Source organism: Ostrea edulis, chromosome 8 (assembly GCF_947568905.1).
Source record: "Ostrea edulis chromosome 8, xbOstEdul1.1, whole genome shotgun sequence".
NCBI lineage: Eukaryota > Metazoa > Mollusca > Bivalvia > Ostreida > Ostreidae > Ostrea > Ostrea edulis.
The window spans coordinates 59,449,501-59,472,414 of record NC_079171.1 but is presented as its reverse complement, the minus strand read 5'-3'; the positions used below and the strand labels follow the sequence as shown (position 1 = coordinate 59,472,414).

The window sequence follows — 22,914 nt, the reverse complement described above, 5'->3', positions numbered from 1 at the left end:
CCGGACCCCCACGGTTAGTTGGTAGTTTGTTTTACGTCCCGTCGAGAATCAATATCTTGTATTGAGACGTCGCCAGCTGTAGGTGAAGTACCACAATTTTAGACATATGCTAAAATATCAGGGTCGTAGCAGTGAGGGTTCTTTAACGTATCAACGCCTGTTGCGAGACGGGACCTCCGTTCCATGGTCGTATCCGAAAGACGCGTGATCATTGCTTCCAAATGCCGAGCGTTTTTGCAAAGGAGCAACACCTACCTATTTTAACGTTTTAAACTACCGATATCCAATGGTCTAAATGCGAATACCGTATAGATGTACACTATTTACTCCATCTTAAAAATAATGATTGAGGAGTGATAAAAAGTTGATTAAGCTTACAAATGCAATTTTCTTTTCTTCCCTACGTTAACTTCCGCGCGATGACAGACGGCGGATGTGAGGTTTTAATAAGGAATAATGGGTTATCTGTCCTCTATGATTGTTGTGCGTCCCCCATAATAGAAGATTCGGGGCATATAATTCTCACGAGTATATATGTTTGTCTGTTTCCCTGTCTGGTTTTTTTCCGCAAACCTGTTCAATCTTGGCCACGACCTTCAAATCGATGGTGACACAGCCTTTTTTAGCAGTGAAGGTTCTTTATCGTGCCACATCTGTTGTCTGCGTCCTCATCCGAATAACTGCTCCAGTTAATCGCCTCTTACGATATGTCTTTAACTAAGCATTCATTAGAGCCAAGATCTCCACGGGAAACCAGCTGTAGGTGAAGTACCACCACTTAAATATACATACTTAGCGTTTACAGTCGTAGCAGTGAGGCTTTTTTAACATGACAACGCTTGTCTCGAGACATGGGACCTTTTGTTAAGATCATATCCAAAACCTCGAGATGTTCACTTCTTAATGACAAGTGTTTAGAGAAGAAATCACTACCTATATTTGTGTCTTTGATTTGATGCGGTCCTGACAAGACAGGTGGCCGAATTCACACCCCGCCCCCAGCTACGAAGCGAACGCTTTACTGTTGACCTACCGCGACCGGTCCCTTGATGAATTTATCTTCACAACAAGTCAATATATGTGACTAAATATGTTCTAACAACAATATTTTACCGGGATTCCGATGGTACAGAAAGATAATTTAGATTTTTTATCTGTCATATTTCCCCTTCTGCATTAAAAAAAAAAATTGTACCTGTATGGTGATGGTTAGTTTTCACTGCATATCTAGAATGATTATAATATGGACATATCAATCATTCGATTTCCTTTGAGGTTATATGATAGTGGACTATAAATCAAAAATATAATTGTATTTTTCTCATGGGGACTGGAGTTGTTCTCTATAACTTTTATCTCCTATACATTTACCAACTTTGACGATTTTTTTGGTAAGTTACTACGTATGTTAATTATATATGTTAATTACCTTGCAATCGATTCATGAAATAGGGATATTGTGCGTCGGACACACTTTGTTAAAACAATCACTGCACTGTCCTTTGTACAATAAAAAAAATGGCACACTTCAAATATGTATCAAAACATTCCATGAGCAAGCATAACGACCGATAAAGTTCTACTACGGTAATTATTAAACAAACCGTATATGGTGAAATGAATATGACCGTTAATTTTATCAAACAAAATCTGGTCATACCACTACGAAGAAATCTTCTCTAGCATTTTGTTCCTCTGATATGCTGATCAGAATTTGATAGGGCAAACGTTGAATTACTTTGTGGGTGGTTCAGGGGAGTATATCTACCTGGGAAATTTAAAACGCTTGAAAGTCATTGAGTGTTTTCACTATCAGGAGCATGATTTTGAGATTACTTTGTTTACATTCTCTTTCGGTAACGTGATCCACATAATTGTATATATTTGCTTTATGGAAATTAATTTTGAGTCGCAGAAATGATCACTGTTCCTAGTATTCATGTCATTTCTGTAGGTAACACATACATTTAAGTTCGATAGATCGAAAGTTCGCCACGAGACCTATTTTTACCTTGTCGGTTACATTTCAGTTCCTCATACTGATCATAATACGTCATCTACATACGAAAAAAAAAGACACACACACAAAAAAGCAACAACAAAAAAAATAAAATAATAAATAAAATAAAAAACCAGCTCACAACCAATGAAACAAGCAAATTAATAAAACCCTTGTACTATATTATTGGGGGCTTATTACCGAATATATTTTGGAATTATTGTAGTTCTGATAATTCCTGGTATTGATCCCCGGGACCCTGGCATTACTAATTAGGTTATGTGAGTATACTGAGATAACCAGGGCGATATACGAAGTGTAGAGGTATTCTTACAACACATTATTTAAACTTATTAAGGAAATTATACAATGACTCTTCATTTCGAAAAGATGACAGATGAAAAAAACATTCGCGGAAACTTTGCATATCATCTTCAATGGCCCGGTAATATGTCCTTTATCTAAGTCCTTCTCAAAACGTACCGTCTGTGCATTACGGTTATCTCTACATTGAAATGTTTGTAAATAGATGAGAGATTTAGCGACACTGCCGTCCCCCGATGACAAGCATGGTATATACGAAATGCTTATTGAAATACATCTTTAATGACCAATTCTTGATAACGTTAGAATGAAAATAAAATTAATGTTTCAGTATTTAATACTTGTATCAATTAATCTTCTCTCATTCCAATCCATAAGACCTAAGATAGATGTTCACGCTTTGTTGAATTTTGACACGTGGTTTATAATTTAATTTAATAACGTTACTTCTTTCGGCGAACATTAAAATGACACCTGCTGGAAAATCTTTATTGTAATCTCAATGAGGCACCACAGAAAACAAATAACAAATCATCAAAACATACACAAACTCCGCAAAAGATACTAAGAAATCAATGTACACAACTTATCCGATAAAATATACCCGTACAGGACATCTTTTTAATTAGATAATGATTCATTAGTAAGTATTCCAATTATTCGTAGAACAACTATATTGTTAAAGTAAAGCAAATGCAATATACAAGATATACAAAAGCTAATCGAATGCTATAATGAAGTAAATCTGGAACAGCCAGGTTTCATCTGCTAAAATTTTCAAATCAGTAAATCGTACAAGAAATAAGAAGAAATGGTTTATGAGTCTATCGAATAATTTTCACAAACTGCCGTGCAGTGTGTATAAGGGGAGCAGTGGGTTAGGTATGAACAAAAAATATTACAATACAATTGTTGGGGAGGGCGTAATTCGTAATATGGTGTTTATATCCCTCAACTGATTCGATACGCAAGAGTTTGTATTGCGTATAGTCAGTTTTTAAGTCGGGGCAAGGAATGACAAACAAGTTTAAGGTACAGGAATTTCAACATCCTCATTTGAAGTCGGCGTTTCGCAACTATATGGTCGTTATAACAATCTACTTCGTCAATACAACCTATCATTGAATCAAATGCTGTCTGACATGTTTCATACCGATTGTTAGGCCGTTCCTAGCACACTGATTTTGACTACGGATAACTCCGTTTACCTGATTAGGATATAAAGCTCATGGCGAGTGTAACCGGTCAACAGGGGCTGCTTACTCCACCTAGGCACCTAATCCCACCTCCGGTGTATCCAGGGGTCAATGTTTGCTCAACTATCTATTTTGTATTGCTCGTAGGAGTTATGAATGAGTCTGATCACTGTTCGTTATCTTCATTCAAAGAGTTCAGTTGGCAGTTTGCCGTTAATGTTTTCGGTCAATAAAATATCTAAGTATGAAGCAGAAGTGGACGGATCAGTGGTGTCTTTTATTTCAAGCTCACAGGGGTATATCGATCGACGTATATACTGTATATATATGCAGGGGTATATATTCTTGTTGATAGACAAAACGTTGAATTAAAATTCACAACAAAAACAGTTTCCTCTCATGTAGAAGTTTTTTTGTCTAATAAATTCTGCTCTATATGAACATATAAACACTTCAGTTAACAAAGGAACACAATTCGTACCCATGGGAATTCCAACTGACTGTTGGAATACCTAATCACTAAAGACCACGAATGAAGGACTCTAGGATATTTTTTTTGTTTCAACTTCAGAGTACCTGTGCGTGGAATCAGAGTGGTGTTTAACAAAGTAATATTTTGATTGTCATTGCTAGTATTTAATGCTTAATCACTTCTATAATGCAGTGTGTGAAGGTGGGTTCCATGGACTGAATTGTTCTGAATCATGTGGGCATTGCAAGCCAGGGACGTTTTGTAACAATATGACAGAAATTTGTCCTAACGGATGTCAAGGTCACTGGAGTGGATCTAAATGCGACGGTTTGAGAATAAAATATGAGTTACAAAATACTATTCAACATAAGATATTATATAACATTTAAGATTATCATCTTTTGTTTTTCTCTTTTTACTCCCAGAATATAAAATTGTTTCTTAGCAGTCATTAGCAAATACGTTTGCACTGTTTACCTGTCATATCCGTTAAAAAAAGAGGGATATTTCCTCATGAACTTGAATACAAAGACACAATGACCTATCTGATGTCAGAAATACTGGATTTTTATTTTGTTTTGAGATTGTCATAGTTTGGAATTGGAATTCTAAGAAAACAATGCACATACCAGAATGAAATATCTGGTATATGGTATATGAGAAAGTCACGTGCTAAGACTTGATAATAATACTTAGACTTATATAGCTCCCTGAGAAATTAAAAATCATTTCTAAAACATGTAATCAAATTAAAAACAATGCCCTGCATAACAAATAATGGTACATGTATATGATTGTAATACACTTTAAAACAGTCTGTAAATAACATAACAACCACGAGAATATTTTCTCATCTTTTGTAGGCTTCATTTAAGATAAAACTACGAACAACACATCTGTTAAAATTGATAGAAAAAAACAGAATATAAATGAGTTGATAATATAAAAACTTGAAAATCAAAATATTTAAAATGTTCAGATATATTTTCTCTCAAAACAAATTACAGTTCAATATTGTTTTCTGTAACCAAACAGAATATACACTCTGTTTCGCCTAGTAAACCTGTAACACAGATCGTTGTACACCATGTTTTGTTTATAATGCGCCATGATAATCAGTAAAGGTGATTTTAAGTCATAAAATCCAATACAAAACAATATGTCATATAGCATGACCATTAATTGATGAATGCGATTTAGGTCACCTGCGTGAAACTCTGGTGGCAGATAGTAATTGATCTGCGATTTTTGGACAAAGGGTTACATAAATTGTAATTTCAAGGACTTGCAAACCCTGTTGCCTTGGGGCAGAACAAAAACTGCCAAAAAATACTTTTTTTATTTTCTGATCTAAAACTACGCATGTGTAAGGTAAACTCAATGGCCGGTGATATAGAGAAGGATAACCTCTACAAAAATTGAAAATTTCAACATCCCCAATGTAGAGGTTGTGAACCATATGGCGGGAACAAAGTTGGTACACATGTATAGTGTTTTTGTGTAAAAATTGAGATAGCATCTTCTTTAGCACATTTAAAGCTAGAATGAAACTAATTCTAGAGGTTGTGAACCATATGGCGGGAACAAAGTTGGTACACATGTATAGTGTTTATGTGTAAACATTGAGATATCATCTTCTTTAGCACATTTAAAACTAGAATGAAACTAATTGATATTTAGAAATAAAAGATAGTCCTCCATCAAAATGTGAATACCCTAGCGGTAAGGGCTGTGGTGTCATGACAGGGACAGAATGGTTTTAAAGCTCATATTAATAGTTTTGAGAGCTGGGGGATTTAAATTGTAGATTTCGGGACCCCTGTTCCCCTGGGGCTTTAGGGCGTTGCAAAACCTGCAAAAAACTGCAAGTTCTTGTCTACACCTGCATATTTTTAAGAAAAGAACGTCTACAGTGATGAGACCAGGAATATATCTAACAAAAACAGTAGATTCCATTATTCCCTGACTCCAGTGGTGAGCCAAACTTGGCATATGTTATTCATATGTGCAAAACATTTACATTGCATCTGTTTTAATGTTATTAATACGAAATTGAAACTAATTGAATATCTGGTGTGTCCAGGGGTCCGTGTTTACCCAACTATCTATTTTGTATTGCTTGTAGGAGTTATGAGATTGATCGCTGTTCGTTATCTTCACTTTGCATTTAAAAGCGGTAGGGAGTTCTTTACAAAAATCGTAAATTTCAGCAGCATGAACCGGGGGGTAAGGGTTGGTTTGAGTGCAGAGTCAAGATTAGTATAGTAATAATTGTTTTCATCATATAAATGATTTTTTAAGTTTACCGATACAGTATAAAAAAGTAAATGGATATTTAGGAAAGTGTATAAACATGGTGAAGTTCGCAAACCCGGTGTTTTGACTTTAGGATGGGTCCAAATTATTGACATTGTTTAATAATAATACATATATGATATAAAGCATCTCACCAATGAATGCGCGTTTGAGGGTATTGAAGTTTAAGAACACATTTTGTTTGATGTTGTTGCTTAGAATCCAGGTTATATATTCAGAACAGTTTTTTCTATACTTTTAGCCATTGAGACTAGTGATATATTTAACTAGTAACCAGGTGATCGATAAGGCTTGTGCATTTCTTATGTATTTCCATGGACGCATATTTCAGAAAAAAATATGATATATGAAAGGTGAAGACAGTGATCAATCTCATAACTTCTATAAGCAAAATAGAGTAGATAACATTTTTCTCTGGTGGATGCTGAGTCTATTTGAAACACCATCACATTTATTTCTCTTATTCAGATAGCAAGGGTTTCCATTGAGTTGATGGGGAAATCAACTCTATCTTTTCGTTTACTTGCATTGTTCTGATGTGCGTGTTTTTGCCCCTGTTTTGGATTTGTTTTGTTGATTTATTGTTCTTGTTAATGTTATTATTATGATTGTTTTTCTTCAATGAAAACAAATGAATTGGTGCTGTTCAATACCAAATAAATCACCTAATCCCCGGAAATGGACACTGTCTTACTAATAGCATTCCTTAATAAATCTAAACAATAATAGTGATTGTTTTGCTAAATAATTCAGTTTACTTTTGTTAGCGTTACCTGACCCAAGCAGCCTCAGCTTATCTAACAATGGTAAGGTATTTCTTCTGTGTCATAGGTTTTTCATATTTGTCGTCTTATTTGATGATGATGACGATGATAGTGATGCTGGTTATGACGACGACGATGATGATGATGATGATCATTAGTATCATAAGAAATAAGAACTATAATAACTTAAAATATACTTTTTTCTTGTAGACAAAGGTCCTTCCAGTGGATTATACGTGACTATTGGTGTTATCACAACACTCCTTGTTGTAGCTGTGTCTGTGATCGCTGTTCTAGTGTATGTAATTCAAAAACTGAGAAAGCGTCCCTCACAACGGTATATTAGCCAACCAGAACCACCTGTAGACCATATTGACATGCTGGAACCACGGGCTTATGATAAACTAGGTTCCCGTCAAGTTGACGAGTACATGGAGATTTCTGCTATCGATAATCAAGTTACCCGAGACAGTGTATCAAACTACGTGAATGAAACATTAAGATGAGAACCAGGATACAACAATTGAAATTATACACATTCTAATTAACTGAAATGAAAGGGTTTGAATGCAAGCATATCTACAACCTGGCATTCAAATAATTAGAACACAAGCTTCTCTTTTGTAATCAATTGGTTATATCAAAGACGTATAAAAACATAAATTAATTTGATTGTAGATACTATGAGACATATCCCCCTTGTACCTGCACATAGCATATGTTGAAATATATAGGTGAAACATATATTTCTTTTAATTGATTGAAAATGAATACTACAATGTAATAATCAAAGTGTTGAGAATATATCGTCATCCGTGGACAACTAAAGAGCCTCACATGAATCCTTTATGCTTTGTGAATTTGCATTTGCTCTTTCTGGGAATATTTCCCTGCATCTCTCTGTTTTGTATGTTATTGAATTCCCATGTGCCTTCATCATTCATTCTATCCCACCAACGTGAATAAAGAGTTGTTCATTGTACATCCAAGAGTTGTCAATAACTGATACTTTGAATCCCAAACTGATATCTCGATTTCCCAATAAACTAATTACAATGCTACTATGACATCCATGGACGGTGAATATGACGAACAGTGATTTCATAACTCCTATAAGCGAGATAGAATAGAAAATTGGTCAAACACGGCCCCCTTGTATATGTCAGAGGTAGGGCCATATGCCTAAAAAGAGTAATTATCTCCAGTTTACCGGTTGCACCCGCCGTGAGAAATATATATCCGCCTTGAGATATGCATCTTAATCAGGTAAACTGTGTAATCCATATCCACAACCATTGCACCAAGAACAACCTGAAAATTTGGCAAACAATAAATCATGATAACAACCATAGGATTTGTGAAATACTTACTTTAACCAAAACTGTTGAAACCACTGTTCCAGCCACATGTTTGTCAGTAGCTGTCGTATGCTATGATATGATAAGATACAAACATGAACACATGTATACGGGTATGAAACAGATATGATGCGATTTGATACAGAAAGGTGAGGAATTGTAAGATATGATTCAAGCATGATATAAAGGATAGTATACATGTAATATATAAGCATGGCACGTTAACATACACTCATGATGGGGTATAATACAGACCTGATAAGATGCTTGTGATGTCACATGAAAGGTGAAGATAACGAACAGTGATCAATCTCATAACTCTTATAAGCAATACAAAATAGATAGTTAGGCAAATACGGACCTCTGGACACATCAGAGGTGGGCTCAGGTGCCTAGGAGGAGTAAGCATCCCCTGTCGACCTGTTAAACCCGCCGTGAACCCCCAAGAACGGCTTAACAATCGGTATGAAACAGCATTTGACCCAATGATAGGTTGTATTGACGAATTAGATCGTTATAGCGGCAATATCATCTGTTTAAAAATAATGAAGCAAGTAAACACTGCCTCTTTCCACCGAAAGTCTGGAATATACGAGCTTATAGGATATAAAATTAGAAATACATATAATGGGGAAAACAATGAACCGAATACTGACTGAATATCGAGTTATATGCTTGTCTTCGGCTCTTGCTCCGAAGCGGGCCTTACATGCTAGGATATAATAGCCAATTAGCGCGATGCATGAATTGTTTGACAGACGAACATTTACAGAACGTTATAGTTGGATACTTGTGTAATGGTATCCCTTAGTAGTACATATAATACATTCAAGTTCCCTTTGAATCTTCGTGCTTGTTATAGCATATTACTGTTGCATACCCTTTTATTCTTTGAAAGATGTACGTTTCAGTGAAAAGTGTTAGGTCGGTATTCATCTTGTGATATTTTTTATTATACATATTCACAACGTCGAGAGCATGTGAGTTTTTCTGTTTGCACAATAGTTCCTGCCCGTCCATGTGTCCGATTTTTGAAACACGTGGCTTTTACGACGAATCGTTTCTTCGAAACGGAAAAGCTTCCCTACAGATACTACTTGAAATTTAGCAAGATTGAGATCCCTGTTTTGGCTATAATTCTAAAAATGCTAAAAATGAAGCTTGATTCATTCTTAATATATATTTTTCAAGCGAACATCCCAATGACTAATTGTCTTTTCTACACGTCTTCTATTTTATTAAATCTTCAATTTTTTTTATCAATAAAATAAAAATTGTATAATATAAGCAAAGCCCTTGTCTTTGATTATATTAGTTAAATTAATTAATTCACTTGTGGAGAAAAGATATACATTCAATATTTTCAAATAATTTCATTTGTAGTCTAATAAAATGTTATTTGTCTCGAAAAATAATAAAGCTTTGAAATAATTTATGTCTGCTTGTGTACATACCATGTGAAGAATGACAAAATTTTGGATATATACATACAGGGAACCCAGTATCCAAAACTGTTGACTTTACTAGTGTGAAAACTATCAAATAAATCTGACATATTGCTCTTTTTTCACTCTTGCGTCTTACAATTGAATGTAATAGTGTAAAATCAACAATGTTTGCTTACTTAATATAAGAACCAAAAACACGAAAGCGTATTGAAAATGCTTTCAAGTGCATGATTACGAGGTACCAGTGAATGCATTAGGTGTGAGGTCAAAAGTCCAATGCCTGAACAAAACTAAATTCACAATGTTTTCACCACGAATTCCAATATATCCCGTATGACCTTTACCAATAAGTACGATGAATGCTCATTTTTATCGATTAACATGTAAAGCATACGATTATAAATAACACTCCGTTACCCCTTTCCTGCTGTTTTTCACAAATGAAAACGTACATTAAAACTATTAAATGTTCGTTAGCATGTAATATCATCATATGTTAGTTAACAGTCGTTGGTCTTTTCTTTTTCCGCTAAAGTGTATCCGATTTCGGATGACAGAAACTTACGGGGGATTACCCCCCCCCCCCCAACCCCCCTAACCATTTAAATATAGACTTTTATTCGACATCTATATTTTGATCTTGTCCCTTAAGATGCGAGATTGCGGATATAGGGCTAATATCCCTCTTGAGAAATTTTCATTCACTTGGAAACTTCATCATTGCTGCTGAAGGGGTACAATGTTTAGGCCTACGCTCGACAGTTACTCCAGTAGCATACCACACCTGCTGTAACACGGGGCCTTGGTTGTACCGGTCCCATAAGAATGACCGGATATTGAATCAGCTCTAACGACAAGCTAAACCGGGCCCCCACGGTTGGTAGTTTGCTTTACGTCCCGTCGAGAATCTTTCTCTTATATTGAAACGTCACCAGCTGTAGGTGAAGTACCACAATTTTAGACCTATGCTAAAACCTTGCCAACGTCTGTTGCGAGACGGAACCTCCGTTTCATGGTCATATCCGAGAGACCCATGATTATTGCTTTCAAATTACGAGCAAAGAAGCAACCATTACCTATTTTAACGTTTTAAACTACCGATATACAATGGTTTAAATATGGATACCGTATAGATGTACGATATTCATTCCGTCTTACAGAATCATGAGTGTTGAGTGATAATGAGTTGATTAGCATACAAATATAATTTACTTTTGTGCCCCATGTTAATTTCCGTACAATGGCAAAAGGAGGATGTGATATTTCAACAAGGAATCACGGGCTCTGTATGACTCGGGGCACATAGTTTTGACCAGTATATCCGTCTGTTTCATTTCCTGTCTCTGTTTTTTTTATACCACAAACCTTTTTAATCTTGGCCATGTCCTTCAAATGGATGGTGATACAGTCTTTGAGCAGGGAGGTTTTTTTTTATCGTGCCACACCTGTTGTTTTGCATTCTAATCCTAAGGACCACTCCACTTAGTAGCCTCTTACGAAATGCCTCTAACTAAGCATGTATTCTAGCCGTGTAGAGCAGGGTTAGAATAGGTCCTCAGTACACCTTGCTAATCGTAGAAGGCGACTAAATGTGGCTGTCCTTCGGATGAGACCGCAAAAACCGCGGTCCCGTGTCACAGCAGGTGTGGCACGATAAAGATCGCCCCCTGCTCAAAGGCCATAATCGCCGAGCATAGGCCTAAATTTTGCAGCCTTTCACCGGCAGTGGTGACGTCTCCATATGAGTGAAATATTCGCGAGAGGAAGTTAAACAATATTCATATTCAATAAATCAACATCGTGTATCCCCACGGGAAGCCAGCTGTAGGTGAAGTACCACTGCTTTAGAAATATATACTTAGCGCTTACAGCCGAATCAATGAGGGTTCTTTAACGTGCCAACGCCTGTCTCGACACGGGACCTTTCTGTTTAAGGTCACATCCCAAAGACCTGACATTTTCACTTCTATATGACAAGCATTGGAAGAAGAAACTACTGCCTATATATTTGTCTTACGTTTGAAGTGAACACTCTGCCACTGACATTTAAGAAATATGATACCATTTTTGAATGCTATTTGGATATGACAGGAATTTGGTAAAATGAGTAAATCCTATAGATTTGATCACGTACCAACTGCATGTCATATCTCAATAACACTCAGCAATGATATTTTATTTCTTATACTTATATTTTCTACTTTGATTTGTGTTCTTACCGAACTTCCATGATTATGTAGCAGATGACCAAAATAATGATCGTAGAACACAAACTATAGTTCGTTCGAGTTTTTTCGATTAAAACATTAGGAACAATATCAAAGAGAATATAGGTTAACTGAAATGAAGAAGAGTGGAGTAAACTACACCCGTGGTGTGATTTGGTTGCGATCAGCGATGGAGAAACTGGCGTTGGTCTTGACTTCTAAGTTGAAAATGTAATTGTTGAACACATATTTCGACAGAAATTCAAAGGATCTTAGTTAATTGTTGGATGATATGATAAGTCAAGTTAACGTTAAGCTCTTAGTCAAGTTTTGGAAAGAAACAACGACATGTTCATCGTTAGGACTCGCTATTGTAGCAATGCAGGAGACGATTCGAGACAGTAGGACAGATTTAGACAAATAGCAGGTAGGTTGTGTCTTTTATTTACCTTCAGTGTGTGTAAGAGAAAGTAAAAACGAACTGACGGAGTTTTTGTTCACTAGAGAGATTTATGTTGTAGGATTTTAATGAAGACTCGCACCGGTAGCCTGACATGAACATGTCTATAAACTATTCGAGCCTCGAAACCAGCCTCGCTTATGATCATTCCGAGTCATAGCCGTGACGACAGTTGCCAGGAAACCACAGGTTAACTTATCATCATAAAGTAGATAGGCTTATAACTCTGCCTACATTTTTTCGCTTCCAATATCATAGAACTTTATTTTATAAGTTCTCCATGCAGAAGTTGCAGACGTTATTCAAAACTGTATGAAATGAAACAACAAAAGGGTTTAATGTTTCCCTTTTATAAATTGATGACATTCTTGTTTGTTAACAAAAAAAATTCTGTATCAATGTCCTGCTGCGTTTGTTTCTGTAACGATGTCATTGCAATGGCGGGTCCACCGTTTACGAGTGTGTGTGTGTGTGTGAAAATTAAATATTAACCAAAATACTCAGCCATTTTGTGTGCCAATCTGTAATTTTACTCACATTATTTCTATCATTTAAATATATGGTGTAAAGGGGGGGGGGGGTAAATCCCTAACTGTATTGCATAGGCAAGAAGCCAGGTGAAATTACGGAAACTGACCTTTGAAGCGGTGATTTTATTCATATGCAAGAACAAACTGATTTCGTGACCAAATTCATGTTTCACAAAATTGAACATCAATTTCGTTCATACTCTCATATAAGGAAGTACATTGGCAAATGTAAATATTAATGAATTTATATTCACAAGAAGCCAATATATGTGACTAAATATGTTGTGACAACAACATTTTTCTGTGATTCAGATGATTCAGAAACATAACATAGGCTTTTGTCTGACATATGTTCCCTTATTGAATTTTTGAAAAGCATATTATATTACATTTGTATGGTGATGGTTATTTTTCATTGCTTATTTAGAACGATTAAAATATGGACCTTTCGACCATTCGATTTCCTTTGAAATTATAGGATATTAAGCTATATATGAAAATAAGTTTTCATTTTCTCATGGAAACTGGTGTTAATATCTGTAACTTTTATATCCTATACTTTTACCAACTTTGTCAATTCATTTGGTGAATTACTACGTATATTGAGTATGTATGTTAATTACTATGTGATCGATTAATAAAAAAATAGGGATAGTGTGCGTCGGATGCACTTTGGTGAAACCGAGCACTACACTCTTTTGTAAAACAAAAACGAAATTTGACCCACTTCAAATACGTAAGAAAACATTCCATGGGCAAGCATACCTATCGATAAAGTTATACTCCAGTATTTATTAAACAAACCGTATACGGTGAATTAGATATGGTCATTAATTTCATTTGGTTATACTTGTACAGATAAATTTCCTCTAGCATTTTGATCCTCTTATATGCTGATAAGGATTTGATAGAGCCAGCAGGTAGTTCAGGGGAATGTGTCTACCTCCGAAATTTAAAACGCTTGAAAACCATCGGATGTTTCACTATCAAGTACAATATTTTGAGATTACTTTTTGACTTTCTCCTTCAGTAACATGATCTACAAACATTTATATATTTTCTAGTTTCAGAAATTATTACTGTTCCTAGTTGTGATGGTATTTCGTTAGGTGATACACACATTTAAGTTCGATATAGCCAAGGTTTGCCATGGGACCTACTTTTGCCACGTCAGCTACATTTTCAGATCTGAATAGTGAGCATAGTACGTCATCTACACATGTAATTAAAATGTACACAACCAAACAAGCAATCGAACAAGTAAATAAATAAAACCCTCAAGATATATTATTGGGGTATATTGCCAGGTCTGTTTTGGAGTTAATGTAGTTGCGATAGTTCCTGGTTGTGGTAAGATAATTTAAAGTCTGTAAAGTCATTTTTAGTTTACAGTTGTTACTACAGAAAGTTACACAGAAATTTACACACATATGTATGGTCCTCACTAAGTTGTAGTAAAGATGTGGATCAGTTGACGATCAAACCCCGGAACCCTTATATTACTAGTGAGGTGATGTCACGATACTGAGCTAACCAGGGCGATACACGAAGTATAATGGTTTTACTACAACACAGTATTTAAAAATATTTTTAGAATACAGCCGTAGAATGTCTGAATTATTGCCAAAACCATAATCAATTAATCATATTTAAGGAAATCGTTTAATGACTCTTCATGTCAAGAACATGAAAGATACCATGAGGAAAAAATAGCGAGAACCTCGTATATAATCTTGAGTGTGCGCCCTATCTATGTCCTTCTTAAAATGTAAAGTTTCTGTATCATTGCTATCTCTACAATGAAATGTTTTGAGATTACTTTGTTGACTTTCTCATTCTGTAACATAATCTACAACCATTTATATATTTGCTAATCGCAGAAATTGTTACTGTTCCTATTTTCGTTAAGGATATACACACATGCATGGGGATAAAATATGAAATGCGAAACACTAATCAATATAAGATATAAGATAACCTTTAACATAATCATCTTTTGTTTTTTTCTTTTTTACTTTCAAAATTTTAAAGTTTTTTTTTATCCAAAAGTCGTGTAAAAATGTTGATAATCCAAGTTTTGATAACGATTATGACGTGGTAATTATGCAATGATAGATCCGCATCTTATCAATCATTAGCAGTTATATTTGCATTGTTTACCTTTCATATCCGTTAAAATAAGAATCATGTACATTATCTCATGAACTTGAACACAAGGACACAATTCCCTATCTGATGTCAGAAATATTAAGGTTTTATTTGATTATGAGAAGGTCATAGTTTGGAATTGGATATCTAAGAAAGATTGTCTTTGAAAAAATAGGAGAGGTACGTGTTATGAAAACCGCGTAAAACAATGCAATTCATACATTCGCACATTTTCAGAATGAAATTCATTTCTTAAACGGATATTCTTCGTAACGTCCAATATCATAATTTAACCATCTACAGGTAGATTAGTATTATTTGTCTCCCCTTCCAATACGTGTTCCATAATTTTGCTTTATATAATATTATATCTTAACGTGTTATCTTTTGATGGTATATGTTTATTTGAGATGTTTTCTGATAATGAAATTGATTCTACGTGTTCATTGGTAAGAAAACACCCACTGTTGACGGATCACAACGGTGTTGAACCCTCTGTCTTGATTAAGTGGAAGACATAATCCGTAGACAAATTGCATTCAGAGAATGAACTATCAATCGGTATGAAACGTGTATTAATGAATATCCTTTATTTGAAAATGAGGTTATTATAAAGAGCATGCAGTTGTTGAAATGTTTACTTAAAACGAGACTGTGCAACCCCTGAGACATGTTTTAAGCAGTAGTCGATTTAGGAGTATGCACCCTTGGAATTTATTGATTACCTTCAATCTTGATTTTAAGATGTAATAACACTACTAAGACATAACAATGATACTAACACTTATATATACCCTAATCAATTAAAAATCATGTCTAAAGCGCTTTACATAAAAAGCACACAATTGAAAGTAAAAACAGCAATGTCTAGCATAAGAAATTATGGTACATGCATATGATTGTAATACACTTTAAAACAGTTTCTAAATAACCTAACAACCACAGAAATATCTTCTTTTGTAGGTTCCATTTAAGATAAAACAACGAATTACACATCTGTCAAAATTGATAGAAGAAACCAGATTACAGATGAGATTATAATATAAGAATATGAAAATCAAAATATTTCAATTTTTCAGATATATTCTCTCAAAATAATTACAGTTCAATACTGATTTTCTGTAATCATAGGAGTATACAACTAATTGATGTTTAGAAAGAAATATCCTAGATTTAATGATATTCAAAACTGGTGAAGAACTATGTGTGGTGACAGAAATTGATGAATTCGTCTAGCCAGGTTTGTGACAGTGGGTACAAGGGTACATGTTACTTTTCTTAAATTAGGGTCAACAGAAGCGGCTATTTGAACACGTCTGTAAAGAATCGTTTTGACTGAATCACAAAGACGTTTTGAAATGGACGTCAACTTCGAGTACTTTCTTACTTCCCTATTCGTCAACTTTACATCACTTGTATTGTCAAATATCAAATTTCTTGATTTATCACATGAAAGGTGAATATGAGTGCAGAAAATATCACATTGCTTGTGTTTCAGGGTTTAGTAACATTGACATATTAGCAATCAATACATAATCAATTTTAAACGAAAAGTTAGCAAGTAAATTCAAAGTTGATTTTATTTATACAGTGTGCATATTCAAAGCACATGGACACGGTTTTTGATCGAATACAATCGACTGGTTTTCTTTTTGTTATATTGATTGTTTGTTTGTGTTTTGTTTAACGTCCCTCTTAAGAATCCTTCATTCATATTGAGACGTCCCTATTGCTAGTGAAAGGTTGCAAAATTTAGGCCTATGCTCGGCGCTTATGTGCTTTGAGCAGGGGGATCTTTATCTTGCAACACCTAGGCATAGTGTGACATTGGACCTCCGCGGATACCTTAAGGCAGGTTATGAAAATAATTACTGGGATAAAATCTGCGAAACAATGTGACGTCATAATTGAAATTAGCTTTCCAGAAATATGTTGATATCAAAATAGTACTTCTTAATACATATAAACAAAAATAGTGATTGTTTTATTAAAGAATTAAATGAACATTTTTTTTTTGTTAGCGTTACCTAACCTAAGCAGCCTCGGCTTATCTAATAATAATAAGGTATTTCTTCCCTCTGTAGTATGCAAGGTGAAGATAACGAACAGTGATCAATCTCATAACTCCTACAAGCAATACAAAATAGATAGGTGGACAAACACTCTGTACTATACGTTTTTCATATTTGTCATGTTATTTGATGATGGTGACGATGATACTGACGACGATGAAGATGCTCACTATTATCATAAGAAATAAGAAGTACTTAAAATCTACTTTTTTCTTGCAGACAAAGGTCCCTCCAGATCGCTGTTCTAGTGTATCTAATTCACAAACTGAGAAAGCGTCCCTCACAACAGCATATTAGCCAACTAGAACCACCTACATGTCATATTGAAATGACAGAACCACGGGATTATGACAAACTAGGGGTCCGCCATGCTGACGAATACACGGATATTACTGCTATTGATAATCAAATTACACGAGACAGTGTATCAAATTACGTATATCAAACATTAAGATGAGATACAAGATACAACAATTGAAATTTTACAAATTGTAATTAATTGAAATGAAATGTTTTCAATCCAAGCATATGTACACTCTGACATTCAAATAATCAAAAGAGACGCTTCTTTGTTTTAATCAATTGGTCATATTCAAGACATATATGAAGATAAACGAATATGATTGTCGATAGCTCGGCACGTCATACTATGAGACCCATTTCCCCCATGTGCCTGTACGTACCATATCTTTAAATCTATGGGCGATATATATATATATATATATATATATATATATACACATATGATTACCGTCAAACAAAAACCACCCATAAGTGAAAAATATATATGATTATCGTCAAGCAAAAAGCACAATTAAGTGAAAAATATCACTTTTTCACTTTTTAAATGTTTTAGATGGAGGAATTTCTCCTCTTTCTGTTGATATGTAGCATTCCATTACAATCCAATGACAATGCCATGAAAAATCCCCATCAAACTTCGTAAAAACTTGCACCGAGTCGTTTGACGTCATGTTTTTGGAAATTTACTTTGTATTTCGTTACGTTTTGTGACTGTTTTAAACATAATCAAAATACACGAGTCTAGATTTTTTTTCCTGATATATAGGTATACATATATCAGCATTCAAACAACCATTTAGATTATGACAAATTCAAAATAGGCTAGTTTTTAGAGTATTTCACTCTTCCTGGGCGTTGGGTAAGGGGGCGATTACGTCCTTATACGGGGCCCTGACAAAAGGGTTAAACAATTTGACTCTTAAATTGGAGATTGGATGACATCTGTATCCACTCATGCTTTCAGCAGTTTTAGTTCAGTTCTGTGTGAGTCTGACACTTTTTAGCTACAAAACCTGTAGAAGAATGTGCACAAGATATCGGAGAAATATAAATTATTTCTGAGAGTTTAATTCAGAAAGCTTAGAAATGTATCTGTACCTTGTTTGGAAATGGTTAAGGTATGATTTTGGTTGTTGTTTTATGTTGTGATGGCGAGTCAGCGAATTAAAGTCGCCGATCCCCCCACCCCCCAAACCCACCCCTACCCCACCCACCCCCCACCCCCCCCCCCCACACACACACAAACACGTATATCACCCACATACAATGTATACCTCTCAAGATTTGTTTAAACAGCCGAAAAAAATCGATATGTTGTAACATAATAAACAAGACTTTTTACATCCATTTGTTATGTGCAAAAAAAAAACCCACCACAACGTTCTTTTACCTTATTTTACCTGGTTTATCTGCTAGGAAAACAAATTGTCTGATTTTTTAAATACCCTTAAAGGGAATGAAGTTGTTGAATGTAAATGTTTTCCAATTCTACCATTCTCCATCAGCACTACCAAATACAACCACTTCGTTAGATGTCGCGCTTTTTCTGACTACAGATGCTAACTGATCCAATGAATCAACCTCTGACTTTCTGTATTTTTTTTTTATGTGAGCAAACCCGGCATCCAATAAGCTTTTGCTATAGTATGGAACTCGGATGTGCAAATGTATTTGGGAGTGCTTGCCACTCGGCGTTTTCCAAAGTAAGTACGCCAACATGAATATATTTTTCTTTTCTCCTTCGAAGTAAAATTAAAATGCTTCTTCAAGAATTGCAAGACTCATAATACATGTGCAACTATACAATCGTGTTTAAATTTTTTTTCAAAACTATTTTTGATTATTTAATTTGAATTCTGACCTGAAGAATTATAACAATGTAAATGGCATTCTTTTTCACTCAGTCCAAATTCTCAAAACAATAAAGAAGCATGGAAATAACACCAATAGCGCCCTGGACGTTTCCCCCCGGTGTCGAATCCTCATCTACTAGAAAGTTGATATGTTTCCTTATACCTACGTGAATTACAAAGCCTATTTCTAAATAGCATTCATAGGTCGCCTATGTTTAATTCAATGCGTTCTTGAAACAAACCAGGTTGTGATCAGATGATATATCAGAGATTTCAATGTAAACTCGCCAATGCTGTGTGTTATTAGAAAAGTTTGTCGCCAAACTTCAATATCCTTAAATTCATAATTGTACCAAAAACGTTTTCTAATTGAATCTCCATCTTTTGACTGTCTACATTTAGATTTTATTTTTAATTTCGCCATAATATAAAAGTCTTTCATTTCTTGTCATCTCAGATAAGGAAATGGCGTGTTCTCTGATGTCAGAAAAATACAGTTTTTCGCAGACTCGCACTCCTTTAATTGAAAAGGGTCATAATGTCATCGGACAAATTGCCGTATATCTGATTTTCAACAAACATGTGTACCCGGGTCGGTTGAAATATCGTTTGATTCACGGTCGTCACTGTTTTCGTTAACAGAACACGCACTTGCGTTCTAATTAGTAAGATTCCTTGTGGGGAAATATTCATTGTTGATATTGTTTAGATTATAAAAATTTTACAGAATCTTTTTAAACGTCATAAGTGAAATTGAATAATTTGATTGATCATCGGGTTTTTAAGAATAATTTCAATTATTTATCAAGAATTTTTTTTCGAGAGGGAGGGGGTGTTAAAAGGTAAATATACAGGTAGAATTAAAGTAAAACTTTTTCGGTAGAATTTTTCTAATTTCGGAAATAAAGTAGTAATTTGCAAAACATATTTGGTAATTCCAGATTAGTGTTGCCAAAATACAATGATTAAAATTCTGATACTGTTGTACGTGCGAACATAAGGTGAGCGACATAATTATTTCTAAACGTACCGCTATAACTAGGCAATGGTAAACACTATCGGCTATATTGACAGCATTGTAAGATACGTTCACAATCGAGGAATAGTACATATTGTAAAACTTGTAAACACCACATAAAGTAAACCAACATGTAGCACAACAATTCGTCTTCTGTTTCATATACATGCAACCCATATCAACTCGAGCGGATTCCAATATTTCAAGAGGGGGGCATAGGTTACTTTTAAAAATGTGTGTTCGATATATGTCACACATAAATTTAGGTTGTCAGATGAAATATTTCCATTTCTATAGACTTTCATTTTACATGCATTTCCCGAAGAAAGGAAATATCTGTAAACATATTTTTATTTTCGAGAAAATCCAGTAGATCTGTATACAGTACACAACACGAGTTTTATGCGGGTTGCACGTAACGAAGCGGAACAGATTTACCCCAAACACGGTGGACCTTTAAAATTGTCGGCACTTTTGAAGTCCTATTTTTTTCCGCGCGAACTAGACGTTGAAGTCCACGGAGGATCTCCATGGATGCCACCGCGCACCTCCGTGGATGTCACCTGTACCTCCGTCGATACCACCGAGATACCTCCGTGTGATAAAACAAAAAAAAATAATTTCCGAAATAATTCACCCGAAAAACTTTTTCGCTTGGCCAGCATGCATGCCCCCCACCCCATTGATTATTTAGAAATTAGATATCAATCATACAATTCCTGTAATTGTTTAATGATACGTTGGTGTTTTCGGTACATATCCGTATGTAGACTTCCCTGCAGATGTTCACACCTTTTTATGAAACACCCAAATTCTGCACATCCTGTATATAAACACCTGTGTTATCCCTACCACTTGTCGGTACATTGTTTCACGGCACGTGCAGCACAATTTAACCAAATAAAAGAAGGGTCATGAACAACGACAATCACATGCCAGTAATTTCAATTTGATAAATAGCAGTTCAAAGAAATGTGTACCATAAGCAGTGGTTTATTTTTAACATAAGATTTTCATTATAATTACGAATAGGTGATTAAGGTCAGCTATATACATGTACATGTTTACATTTGATATGAATTTCATTATGTACTCAACTGTGATGCAATGTGAGCAAAGAATAAAATTGTTATCACCTAAACAAATAAATATTAAAAATATCTTTACTTTTAAACAAACCTTTAGAAAACTCCGTACTTTCATTAAGAAAATAATAAAATAAAATGTGTTCCCCTACCTAGAATGCCCATACTTCACATTCATAATAACACGGTTTTTTTCTAACTTGATAAATACTTTATCACACGCATGTATTATTTACTAAATGTATATGTAACAGCTTGTTGTCTTTATATTTTGTATACCATTGTATAATGGTGATGGGATCCAATGAATTGAAGTGAGTACATGTAGTCTTGAAATATCACAAAGTATAGAGTTGACAACGATTGAATAAAAAATGCACACGTTTTCTCGTTTATCTAATGACTCACAAACGTGCGCGTCTTCTGAATGAAAGTTGTAAAACAAATGTACTAGGAGTTGGTCAGTTATAACATAATACGGGGGTACAATTCATCTAAATGTTCATTGATAATCTCACTGTCGGCTTACCGCACCCCAGTTAGTTATTTTAACCCCGTTTGTTTACTGGGACTGCTACGGGACTACCATGGGACTGCTCTGGGACCGCCTAGGACTCTTTTTTGTCAGGTTGGGTCTGGTTGGTAATGTATTCATAACGTCCAGAACACTCATGGTTTTCTGTTTGCATAATAGTTCCTGTCCGTCTGTGTGTCCAAGTTTTTAAACACACGGCTTTTATAAGGAACTGTCTCTTCGAAGCGGAAAAGCTTTCCTGGATATACTACTTTAAACTGGCGCGAGAAGCGGCCTCCGTTTTATGGTCATATCTGAGAGACCCGTGGTTCTCACTTCCAAATGCCGAGCGTTTTGGCGAAGGAACAGTCACTACCTATTTTAATGTGTTGGGTTTGACGCAACCTTTGCTAGTGCGGGGCACAAACTTATGACCTCCCAGTTACGAATTGCACACCGTACCACTGCAAACATCCGCCAGAGTTTGTTTTCTTACAAACCAACCTCTTCCAGTTAGGCATTATGGAATAGCGATTTCTTAGGCCGCGTATACTGTGTGACATCACTGTACAATGACGAAAAAACAAAACGTCAAACGTAAACAACTTTCAAAACAAGAACGTAAACACCAAGTTCATTACTTTACACAATAATTTGAACAGTCTCCCTACTTTGTAATGATCTTTTGATCATTTGATGTTTAAAGTAAAATCCATACTTTTATATTAATTCTCTTAATGTCAATATCTTCAAACTTTTAACTACGAACTACTTCTTTGGTGTTATTTGCCTGCGTGATAATCGTGGACTCAAAATATACAAATCTGCATATTGTACTGCGTCACAT

At 35.1% G+C, this 22,914-nt stretch overlaps 1 protein-coding gene across 1 annotated transcript in view; it reads left to right on the top strand.

Moving 5' to 3' along the window:
- LOC125660789 (multiple epidermal growth factor-like domains protein 10) overlaps positions 1-8,053 on the top strand; it is a 121,214-nt gene extending 113,161 nt beyond the window's left edge. Inside the window, exons 10-12 of the mRNA XM_056147740.1 lie at positions 4,184-4,318; positions 7,075-7,113; positions 7,282-8,053. Coding sequence (XP_056003715.1) covers positions 4,184-4,318; positions 7,075-7,113; positions 7,282-7,577 — 470 coding nt within the window. The 3' untranslated portion in view covers positions 7,578-8,053. The remainder of the gene's footprint in view (positions 1-4,183; positions 4,319-7,074; positions 7,114-7,281) is intronic.
- The last annotated feature ends 14,861 nt before the right edge of the window (positions 8,054-22,914 follow it).